We start from the raw sequence: 20,215 nt of genomic DNA, 5'->3' as shown, positions 1-20,215 counted from the left end.
TAGGGGGCCGCCATAAAACTCAGACGAGTTCCCTTTTATCTCAGTCTCACTTTTACAAGGAATATATCGTAGAAAATTGAGACAAGATTTATGGCCCTGCGACTTGTATTTTTTAAAACTAAATGACATTGAATCATTCAATGGCCTAACAATAATATAATTTTGGATTTCTTTTTAAAACGACCTGCGTGTCATAATCTATGACCAGTAAGGTGGAATCATGCCGATAAACATTAATTTTAGTAAACGGTTGTTGAACAGGTGCTATCTGTAGGCGGATATGTTGCTTTATGTTTATCGATGTTATAAGAAGTGTGTCAGACTTTCCCCCTAAAAAGGGACCTGACATAGAGACTGCTAGAGTTCCCTAAAAAAATCCATCAGGATCCAATTTCCCCCGGAAAAAATCCCGAACATAAGAATTCACATATTTGAAAGCAAACTTTTGGCACTTTCTTAAATCCTTATGATATATTACATGTACTAGAATTCTCTGTTGTTAATTTATATCATATAAGTTTTAGACCAAAAATGAATGTGTAAAACATTTGAACTACTAAACTATATATATAATTAAAATGAATAAAAAGATAGACAAAACAAATGTAAACAAAAACAGGGCACAAGCCTTGTTTACATGAAAGACAAATTGTGGGCTTTGTATCTTTCTTATAACTCCATGGTAATTATGTACGTTGTAAACGAAATCTTTAGTTTGTGTATAATGATAGGCATTACAGCACTTTCTCTGTTTTTAAACGATATTCTCCTTCCGAGTGTTATTAAGGTTGTGGAATTCTATCGCTCGATTAATATTTAGAATATAATGTTACTTTGTTATTAAACTCTCTCTCTCTCTCTCTCTCTCTTTCTCTCTCTCTCTGTTAGAAAAGACGTACAAAAAACAACCGTACTAAAGTCCTTGCATTTTACTTCTTCTATTACGATAACTAATATTTTGAAAATAAATATTTCGACCGGTATTTTTCTTTCATAGTTATTTCAACTGCTATTTTTCCTATGCATGAATTAGATTTACGGAGCATTGTATAATTCCACGACACCAGGTTACGTCATACAACTGAAAATCAAATCTATTACTCTTTTTTCTAAGTAAACACCTTTCAGTCCACCCACTTTCCAAGTCATTGAACCCATTTATAAAACACATGATCACATCATTTTTTGGTCAAGTTTTTGTATTATGTCTTTTTGGCATATATCATTTAGGTCGAAAAAGCTCTTTCCATGCAGTTTTGACTTTAAATAAGGCTCTGGAATGCTTTAAGGTATGCTGGGGTAATAATTGTAAAAGCGCTTTGAGAAATGCATTGCAATTTAAAAGCGCTATATAAAAACTTGCAATTATTATAATTATTATAATTAAGGAAATATAGCGAAATCCATAGGTGCAAAATCAAGGTCATAGGGGGGGGGGGGCTGGTGTGCAAAAGCTCAAAATATCAGTTCTTCCATCTTTTCAACCTCTGTGATTCTAATTGTAGACCTTTGTCTAATAAAAAAAGAAGCATCTAAGAACCTTTGGTCTTCATCGGAGATTTGCTTGAGTGCACACAAAATCAAATGAAGGCTCAGTGCTCCAAGATGTCCAGTGACGTGAACGTTTTTTTTACTCAGTTTATTAGCGTTGTTCGTCCAAATTCGGTGAAAAACACGATCAGAAATTCTTCAATTTTATTGAGAATTTCACAAAATGACCTTCATATGTTATTTTGATTTCATATGAAATATCTTTTGTTTTTATGCGCTTAAACGGTCATTATCTTATAAGGAGAAATGCGTACAAAAAAACCTGACATTCTCTGTGAAGCATATATTGTCAAAATAATTAAGCTGTATATTATTTGGTGAATTAAAAAATCAAATCTTTACATGTTTCTTAAAATAAGATTAAATCTGAAAGGTTTCGCTGGTATCATTCGAATAGCCCGCTCACAATCGAACTTGTTCGCGACCTTTTCTAACAACCCTTGAGAGTAAATGTATGTTTAATATAAAGAAAAAAACCAGTGTTATCATTTATAAATCATTCTTTTACATAAAAATGAATTGCTTCTGTTATTTGTTTATTTTCATTTTGTACACTATATAAATGATAGCACAAGTAACGATTATATTAAAATATTACATAATTATTCACAATTTACATAACATTCATAGGAAAACAAAAATAGAAGTCATCTCTTTAATCAAATTGACGTAGATGATGTGGTCACAATCACAAGCATCGGTGACCACATTGAGAACGAATCAGCTGAGATGTCTTGTGTTCTGCAATTCTGTGCTACTGATATTGATACGACTCATCTTGGACAACGTCACTCTTCACCTTAAAGTACAAAAAAAGAAAAAAATATTACGGACTACATAAGAAGTAGGCCTATAAAAGCTAGATCTTACAAAAAGCTCTAATTATACATTTGAATTGCTGTTCACTTAAAAATTCTCTTTTGTCTTCACAAGAACGATACCCATTCGAGGTTTCTATTAAGTTTTTTTTTTAATTTTTTGTATGTTTTTATGACTTAACATAACATTTTTGATCATTAGCTAAATCGGCTTCAAGCTTTAATTATTTCAACATAAGATATACACGAACCAAGGAATATTTTGAAGATTCTTTAAACACCACAGAACACATTTTAATTTTTCTTCTATAGGCCTTCTAAATTTCCCTCTCTCTGAATATTAAAAAGATACCAAAGTTCTCTTCGCATTATCATAAATTACCTTTAGAGTTCGGGTCATTCTGTTCTTCATAATCCTGTCCTGAATTCTGATTTTGCAAAGTGTTTTTCTGAATTTTTTGACCTTCGTCTAACTCATTCTCACTCTCATCACATTCATCCTCTTCTTGTGAGCCTTACGAACAAATTGGAATTATTAGTTGAGTTTATCAATTTTTTGATAAATCTGGATGCATAAACATCTACTTAAATGACAAAAGGCAAATAATAAAAACGTATAAAAAAAGTTAATATAATGCTAGAAGTATAAGCGAATGACATCTATGACGTCACACAAGAGAGTGTGCAGCATTGCTTTCAAATTATGCATATCGTGAAATTAAGACTTTGATGATTACGATAAGTGTTAATCGGCGTCTAGAGCAATTATTTCAATAACAATAGATAATAGACAAAAAATAGGTATGCATGAACCTAGGACTATTTTTCTAGAACTACCTTTAGAGTTCGAGTTTTCCTGCTCTCCATAATCCTCCCCTGTATTTTGATTCGTCGAAGTGTTTTCCTGATCTATTTGACCTTCGTCTAACAATTCATCCTCGGTTTGTGAACCTGATGAAAATATTGAAATATTCTTTGAAATCATGAATTTTAAACTTTATTTCTAATAGACACATTAACACCTAAATATTACCGTTTCATTATTGATAGTAATCAATACGTATAAAACACTTAATATCACACCACTGTTTATGTCACATTAATATTAGATGGAGCGAAGCTTTTGCTATAAAATATGGATATCGTGAAATTAAAACATATATGATGAAAATAAGTGCAGTATTTAAAACAATATTCGATTTACACTAACCAAGGAATATTTTGAAGGTGATTGAAACGAAAAAAACATTCTTAAATTCATCTATAAAAAGCCTTTTATTTTTTTCTCTCTCTGAATAATAAAACGATACCAAGTTTTGGTTCCTATTATCAAATATTACTTTGAGAGGTTGAGTCCTCCTTTTCTCCATAAGCCTCCTTTGTATTTAGATTTGTCGAAGTGTTTTCATTAACTTTTAGACCTTCTTCTAACAATTCATCCCATTCTTCTGTGCCTTAGAAAAAAATGGAAGATTAGTTGCAATTACCATTTTTTGAATATAATTTGATACATAAACACCTAAAAACTAACAAAAAGTCTAATTATAGTAATCAATATGTATGAAAACACAAAAATATTATACTTGAAGAAATGCGAGTGACACCTATGACTTTATACTAGATGACGTGCAGCTATTGCTTTAAAAATATGCATATCGTCAAATTCACACTTTGATTTAGTGTAGTGCGCGGCCAGCGCGCTAGCTTCTGTTCGTCATTGAAAGTAAGATATTTTTATTGTCTTGACGGGAAAGTGGATAACAGAGTAGCCGCTCACTGCTAGGAGAGTGGGTTCCAGAGGTCGTGAGTTCAAGCTCGGGCTGAGGCAAAGTTGGAGCTCCAAATTAGTGAATATTATTTATTTATTATTATTATTATTATTATTTAAATATATTATATATATGATATCAATTTCAGTTGATTAAATAACAAGAATTTCTATTTGACATAAATCAAATAGTCTTGTAAATTGTGATACATGTATAGCAGGCATTATGATTACAACAATATCGTTAAAAGTATTGTAATACAGTAGTTCTATTTTTTTTCAAAAAAATCATACTTGACTTATTAGCATTTTAAACATTTGTCGTTTTCTACGAACTACCAGGTTACGGTTAGAAAAAATTCACATTACCCTTTTTCAGAGTCTCTGCATGTAAGAACATTAGGTGGAAGACTGGAAACCTTCTCTTCAAAACATCCGAGTGCCAATCTCTTTGTTGATTTTCAAGTTTTTTCATAACATTTTCATCAAGAGGGTTACTTAAAAAGAAATTTAACAATTTTTTTTTCAATCACCTATTAAGTGACCTTAATTTTACGCGTCATTTAACTTACCAGACCTTAACGTCATATTTGTTATCATATCCGAATCTGTAGTTTCCCTTTGTACCATTAAACCATTGTACCTAATAAAAGAATCAAAGAAAATTTTGTTTTCAAACACATACGATATCTTCATGTATTTCTATTTGTAATAGAATCATCAATATGTATTTCAATTTCAGTACAATACAGAAAATCAACCACGTGTTGCTGTTGGTCAGTAAAATGTTTGACAATAATATATGAAGGTTACAAAGATGGTGTTGTCTCTCTTCACTTTGTAGACCGTCCCAATATTATCATTCCCGCCATCTTGGTCAAACCACTTCCAGTCTGGACCTGGATGATAATTATATAATATTTAAACATTCCTTGTACACTTCTTACGAATATTATCTTATCTGTTAGAAAAAAAATACCATTCAAAGTTCATAAAATATTGATAACAACTGTAGTTCACCAAACTTTGAAAAATGAGTTTTATGTAAATAAATTAGCATGTATAGGATCACTTCTCTAACAACCAATTCTTTTTCAAGTTTGCATTGTATAGTTTTCATATCGTAGAACCTCTCTGAACAAGACATCCTACGGCAATTTTCTCTGTTTGTAGAACTCTTGGTACGTCACAGACCTCCACATTAGATATTTGATGAAACCCATACTTGTCAAAATGATACGGAAATACCATGCTTGTATCCCATTCAACTAGTAAGTTTGAATCTGTAACAGTTCATTTTAAGCTTTATTAAACTAAAATGAAATCCATATACATGTGTGTACAATATTCAAAAAAATTAATGAATCTATATTTGAAACTATAAATTTTTTATTTGAGAACTAAATATAATTGTTGTTTGACATTTTTAAAAATAAATACATGATGATATACATATTTATCATTGACTTAACTTAATACTGTAACTTGATAATACATATCAACGCAAAAGAGGATTCCAGTTAATGATTCATCAAATTTATTTAATGCTCTCTTCTGATTTTCGTTGATGATGTTAAAATTAATTGGTTAAAGTTCAGCACTCAAAAATTATTTTTATTCCAAACTATTAGAATAAAATTAAATAGTCAATAAATATCGGTGAACAACACGATAAACGTAAATACATGGTTATTTTTATGTAACTGTACTTACAACCATTTCTATAACCTATGACTGTTCCAGGCATGCAGGAATCCTGGTTGGAAAATGGCCAACAAGGTCCTCTTCTGACACGCGTTCCAATCGGTGGAAACCTAGGATCACCTTCCAACTGCAAATCATTATCAGTGGAGTTTGACTGGCAAGAAAAAATCCCATACGCATGTCTGTTGGTCAGAATCTTAAAAATGTCACCCTGTATGGAATATAAAGATAAAACTGATGCGATGTTCTCTAAAAAAAAGTATGCTAGAAACAATAATTTACATTTCAAATTTTTTGGAATATCATTTAACCCGCAGCAAATCTTTGCATCTGTTTAAATATTCATTTCAATGTTTGGTTCACAATCTTAAACGTTTGCAGCAATTAAAAAAAAGGTAGAAGTCATGAGAACTAATATTAGGACACATAATACAATTACATGATACTTTTCAACATGAGTTCAAATGAGAACGTGAAGCGTTTTATCTTAGAAATGAATGTTTTTACTATATCCTTCTCTGTTATTGATGCAAACTCCTCTTTAGACTTCAGTGCTTCTCTTACGTCATCTACAGAGTATTTTGTTGTTGGAACACTGCCAATAATTTTTGATGCGACGACCTTATAAAAGAAATTTGAAAAGTCGCATATAGTTTGTTGAATATTATGCTTTTGTATACTTATTCATTTTATAACTACATTGGTTTTGATTTCCTTCATCTATGGTCAGTGAAATTCTTGCAGGTGTCCACTCATATTTTTTCTCCACCCTCTCGGCCACCTTTTAATTTGATTGTTTATTCTAAAATTTTCCAGGAAGGAAACTTATTCTTGAAGCAAAACAAAAAAGCAACAAGTTTTGGCAATCTCTGGAAGTGACCAATTAGCGTAGGGTCATGCCTACTTCATTACATGTATAATCATTCTTTTGCACATGAACCTCCACTCCATCATCTGTATATTAAAGGGCTAGGCATATAGATGGATCGCTTTTGTATTGCGAGAATGTTTTTTATAGAACCTTTATTATTTGATTTATTTATTTTCAACTATTGTTTATAAATTGCATTCATTTAAGGTAATGAAACATTATTCTTGTAATATATTTACTAATAGTTAAATGCATTTATGTATTAAGTGAAGTAAATTAAAATAGGAAGCCTTTACCATATTTGTAGGATATCGTGCAAACTGCGGCGCTTCGTAAATATCTAAAAGCTTTCCATATCTCGATGAAAATGCAATTCCACCTAAGAAACGCTTCAAAGTAAAAGGAAACTGAATGTACAAAATGTGCAGTTAACAAAATATAATAATAAGCGTATTCAGATATGGCTTATCTTATTTCTAAAAAAAGAAAAAAAAGAGATAAATATACCTTGTCCGGGTTGTCGCCAACTTGTACACATACAATCGGATTTTCTGAGCCAATTAGTCTAGCCATAGACAGTACTTCCCTTTGCTTCAAATATGATTTTAAGTAAATAATCCGATTTGAAAGTGTACAGGAATTACTTTTTTATGAAACATACGCCCACTGGCTTAGTTGTTTTTATATTTTACTGAACGAAACTAAAACTTTAATGTAAGATTCTGTTCAAATTATCATGAAAAATAGCTAATGTATACTTTGTCATTTATTTCGTTTTCGTCTTCGCCGGATACATCACCCCCCGATATAATAACCAGGTTTGCATTGATGTAGAATGGACCAATAAAACTCCCATTTAATCCTGTAAAAGTTCAAGTGTGTTTTACAGAATTCTATAAATATAAAAGCTTATGATAAATAGACGTGTTTACTATGACAAGGTTTTCTCTCTTATTCGATGGCCAGTATTTTAGATTTTTTTTTTCAAATTACATTTTAATTTACAGTCTTCATAACATTATACATAACAAGAGAAAAGCTGTAAATGAGACAGCGAAATCGGTTTACTTTTGTGTGAACAGTATCCATAATCCATTTGTAAACACTGAATTTATGAACGCTACCTATCCAGAGGAATGGGATACATGAAATATTATTGCCAAAAATGATTAAGTTCAACAGCTGGTTTTTTTTAATGAAATATATAAAATCAAGTTCCTAGCAATTTGCACACCTCCAATATATGTACAACTGATCCAAAAAAACAACTTCCTATCTTGAAAATTGTAGGAGGAGTTATCCGGACAATAAGGGTACCCTTTTGGCAGCCGCCCGCCCGCCATTTTCACCATTTAAATAACCTGCCTTTTACTTTGAAAACCCGGTTAAAATTCAGAATTATGAGCATAGAAAAAAAATTATATAAAAAAAATTTAAAGAAAATAGGCGAATCAGAATACCGACAAACGGTATAAAATATGTTTAACATTAATATTTTATGTTATGGTATTGTTTGTTTATAACAAGTAATTATACACATTGAATAAAATCCTTAAATTGTAATAAAATATACACCAATTTTAAGTCAAATGTTTTAAAAAATAAAATTATGAAAAATTAAACATCTGCCTTATACAAATACATGTACAGGTTTATTATCTGATTAAATAATAAAACAAATATTGCCTGATCTTAAGAAGGGGTACGCTGCCATAAGTGCTTGTTTTAATGATGACGGTCCCTCACATTCTATGTCATCTGAAAAAGCACATTATTTAAAAATTGTTTAAAATTGGGCTGTGAAAGTAATCAAAATTAAAGAAGTACTTTTTGAACCTAACTGTTAACGATATAGTATTAAGTTTACGTTTACTGTGACATGATATAAATGTTGATTGATAAACCATACATTTTACAAAATTTCTCACCTAAGATGTGCAACATATTGCTGTAGTCATTTGAGTATTTTTGTAAAACTTGTACTTCTTTTCCAAAGCTTATGACAGCAACACAATGATCTATTGAGGGCTCATCAGAGTATTCTGAAAATTCATTAGATTTATAACTTATTAATATGTGTATAATATCAAATGATAGATGAACTTTTTATCATTTCGTTTTGGAACAAATATGACGATAGTGATAAATTTGTAAACAAAATTACATGTTTAATCAGGTCTTAGTTAAAATGACAATATTTGAACATAGCTCATAAATAAATATCAACGTTAAGGTCGATGTATGGTGTAACTGGACATTAGTAAATGTAGCCAAACGGAAGTTACCCTGAATTATTGACAGGAATACTTTTTTCATTTGCTCAAAGCCCTCTCCTATCATACTGCTTGAAGTATCGAGTAGAAAGGCAACGGATACACCATTAATCCATGTTTCCATGATCACAAAGCTAGAATTTATAATAACCTATTGACGATCGTAAAAAACAGTAGTCATATTTCTTTCTTTAATAGTTTTATCACCAAAAGAAAAATTTGAATTTGTTATCATTTTGTTTTCCGAAAAAACTTTGAAATAATGAAAATAGATTACCGTGAAAGATGTCCACCCAGATTACTGGAGGTCAAAATATAACCAGCTGTGTATTTTCCCAGTTGTGGCAAATAATTTGTAACGAGCAATTTTACTTATGTCTCTGCTTGGATTGACTGCTCCTTGATATTGCTAATGACAGCAACAAGATGGTTTTAACATAGCAAATCAAAATATTATATTGCATTTTTTGTTTCCTTGTTTAAATCAGAATTAATTAAACTCGGATATAAATACAGTTGTTTTTTAATTTCCGATATTTATTACATATCATATATAATGAAAGGATTATTCTAAATAAGGTCGCTTTGCGGCCGACAGTCGCTTCAGAATTTTAAACAGTATTTTTCCGTTTAAAACCTACACGAATCAACGGACTAAAGATCCAGTTTGTTAATAAATATTGCTTGATTAATGTATTTTTTATTGAATGGGATCGTAAATGGGGATACTACATTGTGTCTGTCCACATTAACATTAGAGCAATGGGGAATCATAAGAGGGTATATATGTTTGGCTTTCCAAGTACACGTCATAACCATCTTTATCTATTACTAATAATTGTATATCAACTTAACGAATTAATATTAGAATACAAAAAAGGAACTTTGTTAAAGGCTAAGCTGACATCTACATAAAACTTTCTAGCGTTTTCCTTAATCATAATTGTGGGAAAATGTGTTTCTGCTTATGGAGGCTGTCACCTTATGACAATGGAATTAACATTTTGGCAATATGTGTATCATTGGGATAAATGTAAGCCCGCCAATTAAAATTTGGAAAATCAGATCTTTTAAAATGTTGTAATTCAAAGTATTAAAGGAAAGTGCTTAATTGATAAATCCATAAAAATGAAATACTTTTTTCTGTCTTTATATATATGTGTGTATATGTGTATGAGGGTCTTACCTTCTGGTAAATTTTAACATAATTATTGGTTAAGAGCAATCACTTGAAGACCATTTATATCTATTTCATACACCGTTAGAACGAAATAAATCTCTCTTTGAGTACTTTGACGTCATAATTAGGATTTTATGACGTCATGTTTTCGTTCCAATTTGAAAATTGTAACATAAATATAAATCGTCCAATTTTCATTGCCTAGCTCACCCCATTGGAAATTTGCTGACCAGGTATAAATTACATTAGCTCAACTAAAAACTATGTAACTAATGTAATTAAGGCTACTGACATGACATACAATTTTCATAAGATTTCTCGCCTCAACCATCTAAAGAGACGCTTAAATTCTCTCTGTATGGGTACAAACGGCGCCAGAATATTGTATCTTGCCTCAATGTTAACTATTTCTGTTGTATTAGGATTAAAGGACGACGAACCCAATTCAGGATTTCATACCTCTGCGCAGAAATCCGCGCATATGCTATGAATATGACTGTCGTACTTACGTACATCAGAATAAGAAAAAAAATAATAAGGTTTTCATTCTACTAAACATAATTTGTGATGCCGAAATATCTTAAGTGGAGAAAAGAAAAAGAAAGGGAAAAAAAATTAGTCCGAATTTTCTCTGTTTGCGATAAGTGCGTTATATTTCCACGGATTATAAATCCTAAAACGGCCAAATGTAGTTTATAGTGTTATTATCTGGTAGATATTGAATTTATATTTTAACCTAGCAATATTTTTGCATATAGCAGGTAATGTCCTTTTTCAATGATCTTTCTGAAGAAAAATGAACCATGCATGAAACTTTGACACAGCCCCTCAAAAATTTAAGTCAATCACTACATATTTTCTGTTCATCGGTAAGCTAATTGACTTCTTCATATTATAGTTTGATTAGAGTAAAAACATCTATCGCAAAGTTTTTAAAATATCAGTTTTTATACCACACCCCAGAAAGTTCCCATTACTTTATATTATATCTGAGGATTTCGTACCCAAATTTTGAAACGCCCCCAGTAAAATAAGGTAGTCGATGATAATGTATATTTTGTATTGATTTTAACTCACCATTAACTGATTAACATTATATAAAAATTTGAATAGAAAATCTATTATGGAAATGAATTGGGTCCGCCATCCTTAACACATATCCTTGGTTGTAACACACGCTTCTAGAACTGTTCCCTTTCTCTCTTTCCAAGTTAAATTATTTAAACGAAAAATAGAAACCTTATTTTCCATTGTTATTTCATTCAAAATCTTACATTTTACATTTTGTAGCAACATCAAAAATTTTATAAGATATTTAAGTTCTGAAAATGATAAAAGAAATGTTGCCGGCGTCACAATGTTTGCATTATCTAAAAATTTTATTTCAAAATATGTACAATTTAAATGCAAAGCAATTTACCTTTTATGTTGCACAGGCGTTCTATTTCGTATATTTTTATTTGTATTATTATACATACACTGTACTGTTTGAAAAACAGCAAGTATAACCAGATTCAATAACTATTGGTAATCTTTATTGAATGTAGATCTGATGTAGATCTGAAGTGGTAAATTGCTGAAACAAATTATAAACAATTTATAAATACATGGGATAATATTCAAACTGACATTTTAACAATTCATACAATATTACATTTATATCATATATGTATATATATCATAGTTCTCATAAGAAACAAATTGACAAATATCAAAATAGACGAATTCCAAAATGTGCACCCAGTATTGAAACAGTAGCCCGAGGGAAATTATGGAATATAGGTAAAAAAGGGAAAATAATTTAATTGAAAAATATAAACATAGAATTCACACTTAATAGGTGTGCTGTGTACTTATTAATGACCAGTAAATCATATAAATGATGAAGGTATCCTTATATGTTTAACATCAACAAATGTAAACACGAGAAAATATGGCGCCTACAACCTACTACAGTAACAGTCATTACGAGGGTGCTTATGTTTGCTTTTATAAACATGTCATGGCAAAAACAACAAATAAAATGAATATTTCATATATCTAAATGCATATGATACTTACAATTTGAGGGGACAAGGATGAAACATGGAATATGTTGGTATAGAAAATGTGTAGCACTGCGGCGGGACCGCACGTACACAGCGTGAAAAACTGAACATAGAAGAGTTCCACATAAAGAGGAATAACTCTCAGACTGCACAATACAAGATCAAGAGAGATAACTCTTGGTTCCACTACACTCCCCGCCTGGCATCTTTGAGATGCCACTACTCATATGCATGCACAAAACATTTCAAAATTGTGATAAACTAGTTGATAAACAATACATCTCGTGATCACTTGATACATGAATCATAATACAAGTCAATGTTTACAAATTCATTGTTAACAGTCCATTATTCACAGTCCATAAGTTACAGTCCATTATTCACAGTCCATAAGTTACAGTTCACATCTAGTCACTGTTCACTTTCTATTAGCAACACGAGATCATGAATTGGTCGAATGTAAAATGTTGGTTTTCCTGCTCGAATAGTTCGCACAACAACTTTTCTCACGATTCCATCGTCACTTGGAAATACGCGGTCAATAATACCAGTTGGCCAGTTGTTCCGGTGCTCAGCGGGATCTTTCAACAGTACCACATCATCTACTTTAACGTTTCTGGTTTTGCTTTTCCACTTACGTCTACTTTGTAGGATAGATAGATACTGCTTACGCCACTGATTCCAGAAAATATCTGCAAGGATTTGGACACGTTTCCATTGCGCTCTGTAAACGTCTTGTAGACTGAGTGAATCAGACACGACTGGTAGGAAATCAACTTTTCCGGTGAGAATCATAGTTGGTGTAAGAATCATTGGGTCATTTGGATCCGAAGGTATCGGTGTTATTGGTCTAGAGTTTATGATGGCACAAACTTCACATAAAAATGTTGCTAATGTCTCATGTGTTAGAGGTTTACCACTAGATTCCAAAAGCATTGAATCGAGGATTTTCCTTGTCATTCCTATGACTCGCTCCCAGACACCACCCATATGGGAGGAATGTGGGACATTGAAAATCCAGGTGATGTAGGATTTGTCCAGGAACTGTTGAACTGGTCCCTCTTCTACTTTTATCGTGTTCACTCTCATTTCCTCAGCAGCTCCAATGAAATTGGTGCCTCGGTCAGATCTTATTATCTTCACTGGGCCACGGAGTGATAGAAATCTACGCAGTGCATTTATAAAACATGAACTCGACATCTCTTCAATAACCTCTATGTGAGCCGCTCTTGATGTTAAACAGGTAAACATCAGTCCCCATCTCTTGCTGTTTGCAGCTCCTCCTCTAGTTCTGCGGGTACAGACTTCCCATGGTCCGAAGACATCAATTCCAACAGATGTGAAAGCTGGGCCTGGTGTGATTCTGTCCTCTGGTAAGTCTGCCATCATCTGTGTTTCAAGGCCACGGCGAAGTTTTCGACAAGTCACGCAAGTGTGAATGAAAGATGAAATCATGCGCTTGCCTCCCAGGATCCAATAACCTGCCGTACGAAGTGCACCTTCAGTGAATAATCTCCCCTGATGTTTGACTTGCTCGTGAAAATGACGAATCAAAAGAACAGAGATATGACTGTTCTTGGGAAGAATAATTGGATTGATTTCCTTTGATGGTAAAATTCCAGCAGCTTTGTTCAATCTTCCACCAACACACATTAGTCCATTTTCATCTAAGAATGGTGCAAGTGTGGATATACTTGTGTCTTTGTTCAAAGGTTTTCCAGACTTTAAACTGTTTATCTCTTTAGAGAAGAATTCTTGTTGAATCTGTTTTAGGACAAAGGTCTCTGCTTCACGAATTTCATCATAACGGGTAAGTTGCATAGGTTTCTGGTCACGACAAGCTCTAAACCTGCGGCAAACTCGCTTGAGACAAGCAATGCCCACAATGAGACAACTCCAACGATCAAATCGATCAAATTTCTTGGTAATGAGATCAGATCCTGTTGTTGTAATGGTAACATCAGTTTGTGAACATATTACTGGTCTATCGATTGGACGGACTTCTCTGTCACTATCAGGTTCAACAAGTGGAAACTGTGTAGGTTTCATTTCCGTCACATCACACAACCATTGTGGACCAGTAATCCATGGTAACTGCATAATATTGATCACGTTAGTGTTGCATCTTGTACAAGAATCTGCAGGATTCTTTTCACTGGAAATGAAGTTCCATTGATTGGCATTAGATATTCGTAGAATACGATCAACTCGGTTGCTTACATAGGTGTAAAATCTTCGAGTCCTATTACCAATGTAGCCTAACACAACTCTGCTATCTGTGTAATATCTCATGATTTGCAATGGGATGCCAAGTTGTACAGATATGATCTCTGCGAGTTCCGTTGCTAAGACAGCTCCACACAACTCTAGGCGAGGAATGGTGTGGCCATTAAGAGGTGCTAACTTGCTTCTTCCCATGATGAATCGAACGCTTGTTTGTCCATCACTTACAGTTTTTATATATGCTGATGCTGCTATTGCCTTTTCTGAAGCATCTGAGAATATGTGAACTTCTGCTGTCTGAGCTGAACTAACAGAGGTGTGAGACATCATACGGGGAATGGCGATATCACTGAGACAGTGAAGAGACGATTGCCACTCCTTCCACTTTTGAAGATTATTGACAGGTAATGGTTCATCCCAGTCAACTCCTTCAGGTGTGCATTCTCGGAGAAGTATTTTACCGCTGATGATGATTGGTGATATGAAACCTAATGGGTCGAATAGGCTGTTTACAGTTGAGAGCAGACCGCGACGAGTAAAAGGCTTCTCTTCAGTAGGTACCGTAAACACAAAAGTATCGTCCTTCAGTCTCCAACAAAGCCCAAGAGATCTGTGTATCATGTCATCACTATCTATTTCTTTCAGCTGTTCTCCATGATCACTGACATCAAAGGCGTCCATCACAGCTTGTTTGTTGGACGTGATTTTGTGAAGACGAATCTGACCTTCCTGTTTCATGGTTGACTGAGTACGCTTCATCAGGCTGATAGCATCTGATTCATTTGGTAAAGAGATTAACCCGTCATCAACGTAGAAGTTATGATGTACAAAGTTTTTCACATCTCGTTCAGCGTGTTCGACAGTCTTAAGGAGTCCATAAGATGCAATAGCAGGCGATGGACTGTTGCCGAATACATGTGAAGTCATTCTGTACTCTATCATGATGTCATCTGGGTTGTTTTCTTTATACCAAAAGAAGCGTAGGTAATTGCGGTGGTCTTCATCAACACGAAATCGGTAAAACATCTGCTCTATATCTGCTGCCATCGCCACCTCATCCTTCCTAAAGCGAAGCAAGATCCCAAGAAGACTGTTGATCATGTCTGGACCAGACATGAGTACTGAATTGAGGGAAACTCCACCATACTTAGCTGACGAATCAAAAACGCCTCTTATTTGATCTGGTTTCTTTGGGTTGCGAACGCCAAACAAAGGTAGGTACCAGCAACCTGTGCTTGTTGGAGGTGGCGCAACTTCTGCTGCTCCACTGTTTAGAACTTTCTCCATGAATTTCACAAACTGTCTCTTCTTTTCTGTATCTCTCTGTAAACTGTTGTGTAGTATCTGAGCTCGATGTAATGCCTGAGGTCTGTTGTTAGGAAGATCAGGTTGGTTCTCTCGAAAAGGAAGAGGTGCACTCCACATGCCGTCCTTGTCTTTAGTGAATGATCTATCCATCAACTTTAGGAATAGTCTGTCTTCTACCGATAAACCAGTACAATCATCTTCAGGGGTCTTCATGAAGACATCTTCACCATGAAATTGAAAGTCACGCTCACCAATTATATAGTTAGACACAAGTGTTTGCTCTTTCACATCAATGTTGTTCTGACACGGTTGACTGCACGTAACTCTACCATCATTGAGAATAGACACTTTGTTGACATTCACGGAGGTTCTTCTATGAAGTCTACCGAGACAAACTTCACCAATTATAGCCCAACCAAGACTAAGTCTTTGAGCGAATGGTTCCCCTCGAGGTCCAGTGATCTGCTCTTCAATGTGATGGGCCTCAATCAAGTCTCTACCAATAAGGAGCTGTATTTTTGAATTCACATCAAACTCAGGTATACTAGATGCAATTCTGAGAAGGTGAGGGTAGCTCTTAGCAACTTCTGGTGTAGGAATTTCAGAGGTTTCGTTAGGGATGTCATCACATTCCATCAGAAGAGGAAGGTCCATTGTCACAGCTGTGTCCAATGATCGTATCTTCATACTATGTGCTTGCCGACCATTTTGGGCTGTCTTTCCCATACATGTTGTCAAAGTGTAATGAATGGGTGAGGACATAATGTTCAAGGCATCAAATAGTTCTGGAGATGCAAGAGACTGGTTACATTGGTCATCCACGATTGCGTAAACACGATACATGTTGTTAGGACAGTCTGTGTGAAATACATCCACAAGGAAAATTTTGCTGCATGATCTGCCTTGATAATGGTCACCACAGAATGTAGTACACTTGACACTAGTGTTTGTTGAAGCTTTCATAGGTACAGGCGATATGTTGTCTGTTTCTGACTTCATGGTTTGTAGAGCTGAGTTATACATTTTCTCCCCGCCATGCATGCTTGGGCTTGATGATGGACCTTTGTTTATATGCAAAGCAGTCGTATGATAAACACTCCCACAAGCAGTGCATTGGATTTTGACTTGACAGTCTTTTGCTGTATGACTAGTTGAGGTGCAACATCTAGTACAAATGTTTTTGCTTTGCAAGAAGTTCTTGCGTTCAAAGAACGGTTTTGCACGGAAGGCTCTACAATCATGAATGCTATGATCTGCCTTATGATATGGACAGCGGGCGTTGTTGTTGTTGTCTGTTGACACCTCAGACTTTTTAGAGTATACCGGTCTCTTGAGAGCTGGTTGTCGACTGTTGGTGAATACAAATGCCGGATCATTTCTGATTTCACTCATTTCACGTACAAATGTCACAAAATATGAAAATGGTGGGAACGGCACTTTGTTTAACTTTTTGTAATTGGAGGCTTTGGCGATCCATTTTTCCTGCAGGTGAAATGGTAATTTGTTGATGATAGGATTCACTCCAATGGACGAGTTAAAATAAGAAAGGCTTGTAGAAAATGTTGAATTGGCCATCAGTGATTCTATCTTAATGAGAATGTTTAACAAGTCATACAGGCGTTTGTTTTCAGCTGATGTCACTGGTCGGAAGTTTTCTAGCTGGTGACGTATCGACGCTTCGATCATTTCTGGTCTCCCGTACATCTCATCAAGTCTTTTCCAGATTATTTGAAGTGCTTCCTTAGGTTTCCCAGGATTTGCATTGCGAATTCCAATTGCTGTAAGTTTGGAATTGCCAGTGAGTCTATTTAACATTAACTCAAGTTCTTCATTACAGGAAACTTTTAGTTCACTGATAATATTGGTAAATGTTTCCTTCCAGGCATTGTACGAATCTGGCGAGTCATCAAAGTTTGAAAAACGTTCAGGAAGCATTTGCTTTTTAATCATAAGCAGGGCCATTTCAGATAGCACATGAGGCGATTCAGTTGTGGGTATCTGGACATCAACAGGATTGGAAGGGTTGTTTTCCACAAACTTCTGTGTTCGTTGCCCTGAACTTTCTCTCTCAATGTCCGCAAGGTCTTGCTCCATTGAAAGTTCATCATCACTAGCACTCTGTTCTTGTTTCAGTAAATCTAAGTCAATGTCCAATTCACACTTTTTTCTGTTCATTTCAGCTATGCGTATTGATTCATCTTCCTCAAGGCGAAGTTTCTGTTTTCTTAGCTCTGCTTCTTTTTTCATTACTTCCAACTTCCGCTCTTTTCTTCTTTTCCTCTCAGTGCTGGTTGTTGATATTTCTGAGGCTGTTTCTAAGAGATCTAATTTTGCAGCTTTAATGTTGTCTAAGGCCTTGTAAACCACTGACTTTCCTTTCTCGAAGTCCTCGGTACATCGTTTCATCTCGCTTTTACCTTGTTCACTTCTGGAGTGTCTTTGTAGAAAGACAAGGTATTGTTTAATGCTGTTGTGAAACTCACTGAATGTGTTCTCTATATCACTCTGTAAGATTTGATATTGTTCAATAGTTCTGTCACATTTTTGCACTCGTAAAATGCATTTCTCAACTTTCCCCCATGTTTCGAATATAGGTTTTTTATATTTGGAACTTTCTTCTTCAAATACTAAGAGTCCTTTTTCACTCAAGATAACATCACGTTTATCCTTGGTAGAGGTGTTGGTTTCTTCAATCTCGTTCTGGGAATCACTGTTCCGTGGTAAGGGGAGCCCTCCAGTAGCCATGTTTCCTTGGTGTGTAAATTCAATTTACTGTACTGTTTGAAAAACAGCAAGTATAACCAGATTCAATAACTATTGGTAATCTTTATTGAATGTAGATCTGATGTAGATCTGAAGTGGTAAATTGCTGAAACAAATTATAAACAATTTATAAATACATGGGATAATATTCAAACTGACATTTTAACAATTCATACAATATTACATTTATATCATATATGTATATATATCATAGTTCTCATAAGAAACAAATTGACAAATATCAAAATAGACGAATTCCAAAATGTGCACCCAGTATTGAAACAGTAGCCCGAGGGAAATTATGGAATATAGGTAAAAAAGGGAAAATAATTTAATTGAAAAATATAAACATAGAATTCACACTTAATAGGTGTGCTGTGTACTTATTAATGACCAGTAAATCATATAAATGATGAAGGTATCCTTATATGTTTAACATCAACAAATGTAAACACGAGAAAATATGGCGCCTACAACCTACTACAGTAACAGTCATTACGAGGGTGCTTATGTTTGCTTTTATAAACATGTCATGGCAAAAACAACAAATAAAATGAATATTTCATATATCTAAATGCATATGATACTTACAATTTGAGGGGACAAGGATGAAACATGGAATATGTTGGTATAGAAAATGTGTAGCACTGCGGCGGGACCGCACGTACACAGCGTGAAAAACTGAACATAGAAGAGTTCCACATAAAGAGGAATAACTCTCAGACTGCACAATACAAGATCAAGAGAGATAACTCTTGGTTCCACTACATACACATTACAAACACAATCGTTTACAAACTCAAGAAGTTTTGTTTTGTATTAATTTTAGGACTATCACAAAACCGTTTTACGACTGCTCTACAGCATGATAGAAAACATAGCAGAAGATATGATTTAATAGAAAGAGGTTCATGCACCTAGTAACAAACAACTTAGAAGAAGATGAATCAGATACTGATAAAGTAAATAATGAATCACGTAAAAGTAACAAGGTTACCCAAAAAAATAGTTAAAGTCGACAGTCAACCTATGAAGACAAAGAAACAGGACAATAGTTAAAGTAGTACGATTTGTATTCTTCATGTTGGTGGTTCGAAAACAATTTTATAGATCTGTGACCGAAGTCCAAAACGACAGCAGTGAAGCACAGAACGGAAAACTAATCAGTTTCCGGTTACACGTTTTCTCAATATGTAAAGAGACGAGTGGAAGTTGTACTTTTTTGTCAGAACTGAGCATTTTAGCACCCATAAAAGTTGTTCTTTTGTTAACCTTTAGGAGCACTATCTAATAGTGTTTATTTATATGACTATATTACGCAGGTGTGATATAGAAAACTAAACAATGGAAATGTAATCTAATGGCTGTACTTTTTTTTTATCAACCCAACTCTATAACTTTTAAGTTTGTTTGACATATAAACAATTTCATTATACTAATTAAGAAGTAAAATATTAAATATTTTCTTCGAAAAAAATGTTTATACCAAAATACTTACAATGTATTTAAAAGGTTATTGTAAAAAGCATACACATTTCTTTTTTGTAAAAACATTTTATTTTATTTGAAAAAAAATACTTGGCAGAAGATATGATTCAATAGAAAGAGTTTCATGCACCTAGTAACAAACAACTTGGAAGAAGTTGAATCAGATACTGATAAACTAAACTAGATGCTGTCATTGAACAGTAATACCCGCACCAAGTGT

The 20,215-nt window shown here is 33.9% G+C and overlaps 2 protein-coding genes across 4 annotated transcripts; both read right to left on the bottom strand.

The window, feature by feature from the left end:
• Positions 1-2,074: 2,074 nt before the first annotated feature.
• On the bottom strand, positions 2,075-9,423 carry LOC105344993 (uncharacterized). 2 transcript variants are annotated; one of them, XM_066088514.1, is made up of 17 exons: positions 9,263-9,423; positions 8,998-9,136; positions 8,641-8,754; positions 8,399-8,470; positions 7,471-7,574; positions 7,220-7,303; positions 7,009-7,101; positions 6,349-6,462; positions 5,851-6,052; positions 5,268-5,420; positions 4,951-5,036; positions 4,710-4,780; positions 4,507-4,634; positions 3,710-3,823; positions 3,207-3,320; positions 2,752-2,883; positions 2,075-2,350 (listed from the first exon to the last, which is right to left on the bottom strand). In XM_066088514.1, the coding sequence occupies exons 2-17, from the start codon at positions 9,107-9,109 to the stop codon at positions 2,340-2,342; spliced, it is 1,704 nt and encodes a 567-aa protein (XP_065944586.1). In that variant the 5' UTR covers positions 9,110-9,136; positions 9,263-9,423; the 3' UTR covers positions 2,075-2,339. The 2 variants fall into 2 exon arrangements, with proteins under 2 accessions (XP_065944586.1, XP_011451253.3); XM_011452951.4 differs by having other exon boundaries at positions 8,998-9,119.
• A 2,222-nt stretch (positions 9,424-11,645) lies between these two features.
• Positions 11,646-19,270, bottom strand: LOC105317700 (uncharacterized). Of its 2 annotated transcripts, XR_010714701.1 has the most exons (3): positions 19,099-19,270; positions 12,227-18,613; positions 11,646-11,741 (listed from the first exon to the last, which is right to left on the bottom strand). XR_010714701.1 is itself a non-coding variant. In XM_034479689.2 (2 exons), the coding sequence occupies exon 2, from the start codon at positions 18,487-18,489 to the stop codon at positions 12,625-12,627; it is 5,865 nt and encodes a 1,954-aa protein (XP_034335580.2). In that variant the 5' UTR covers positions 18,490-18,613; positions 19,099-19,270; the 3' UTR covers positions 11,855-12,624. The 2 variants fall into 2 exon arrangements, 1 of the variants encoding a protein (XP_034335580.2); XM_034479689.2 differs by lacking the exon at positions 11,646-11,741 and having other exon boundaries at positions 11,855-18,613.
• Positions 19,271-20,215: the final 945 nt, after the last annotated feature.

The sequence above is a fragment of the Magallana gigas genome, chromosome 6, assembly GCF_963853765.1.
Source record: "Magallana gigas chromosome 6, xbMagGiga1.1, whole genome shotgun sequence".
Taxonomy (NCBI): domain Eukaryota; kingdom Metazoa; phylum Mollusca; class Bivalvia; order Ostreida; family Ostreidae; genus Magallana; species Magallana gigas.
The sequence above is the reverse complement of the archived record's forward strand: the minus strand, read 5'-3'. Positions and strand labels throughout refer to the sequence as shown.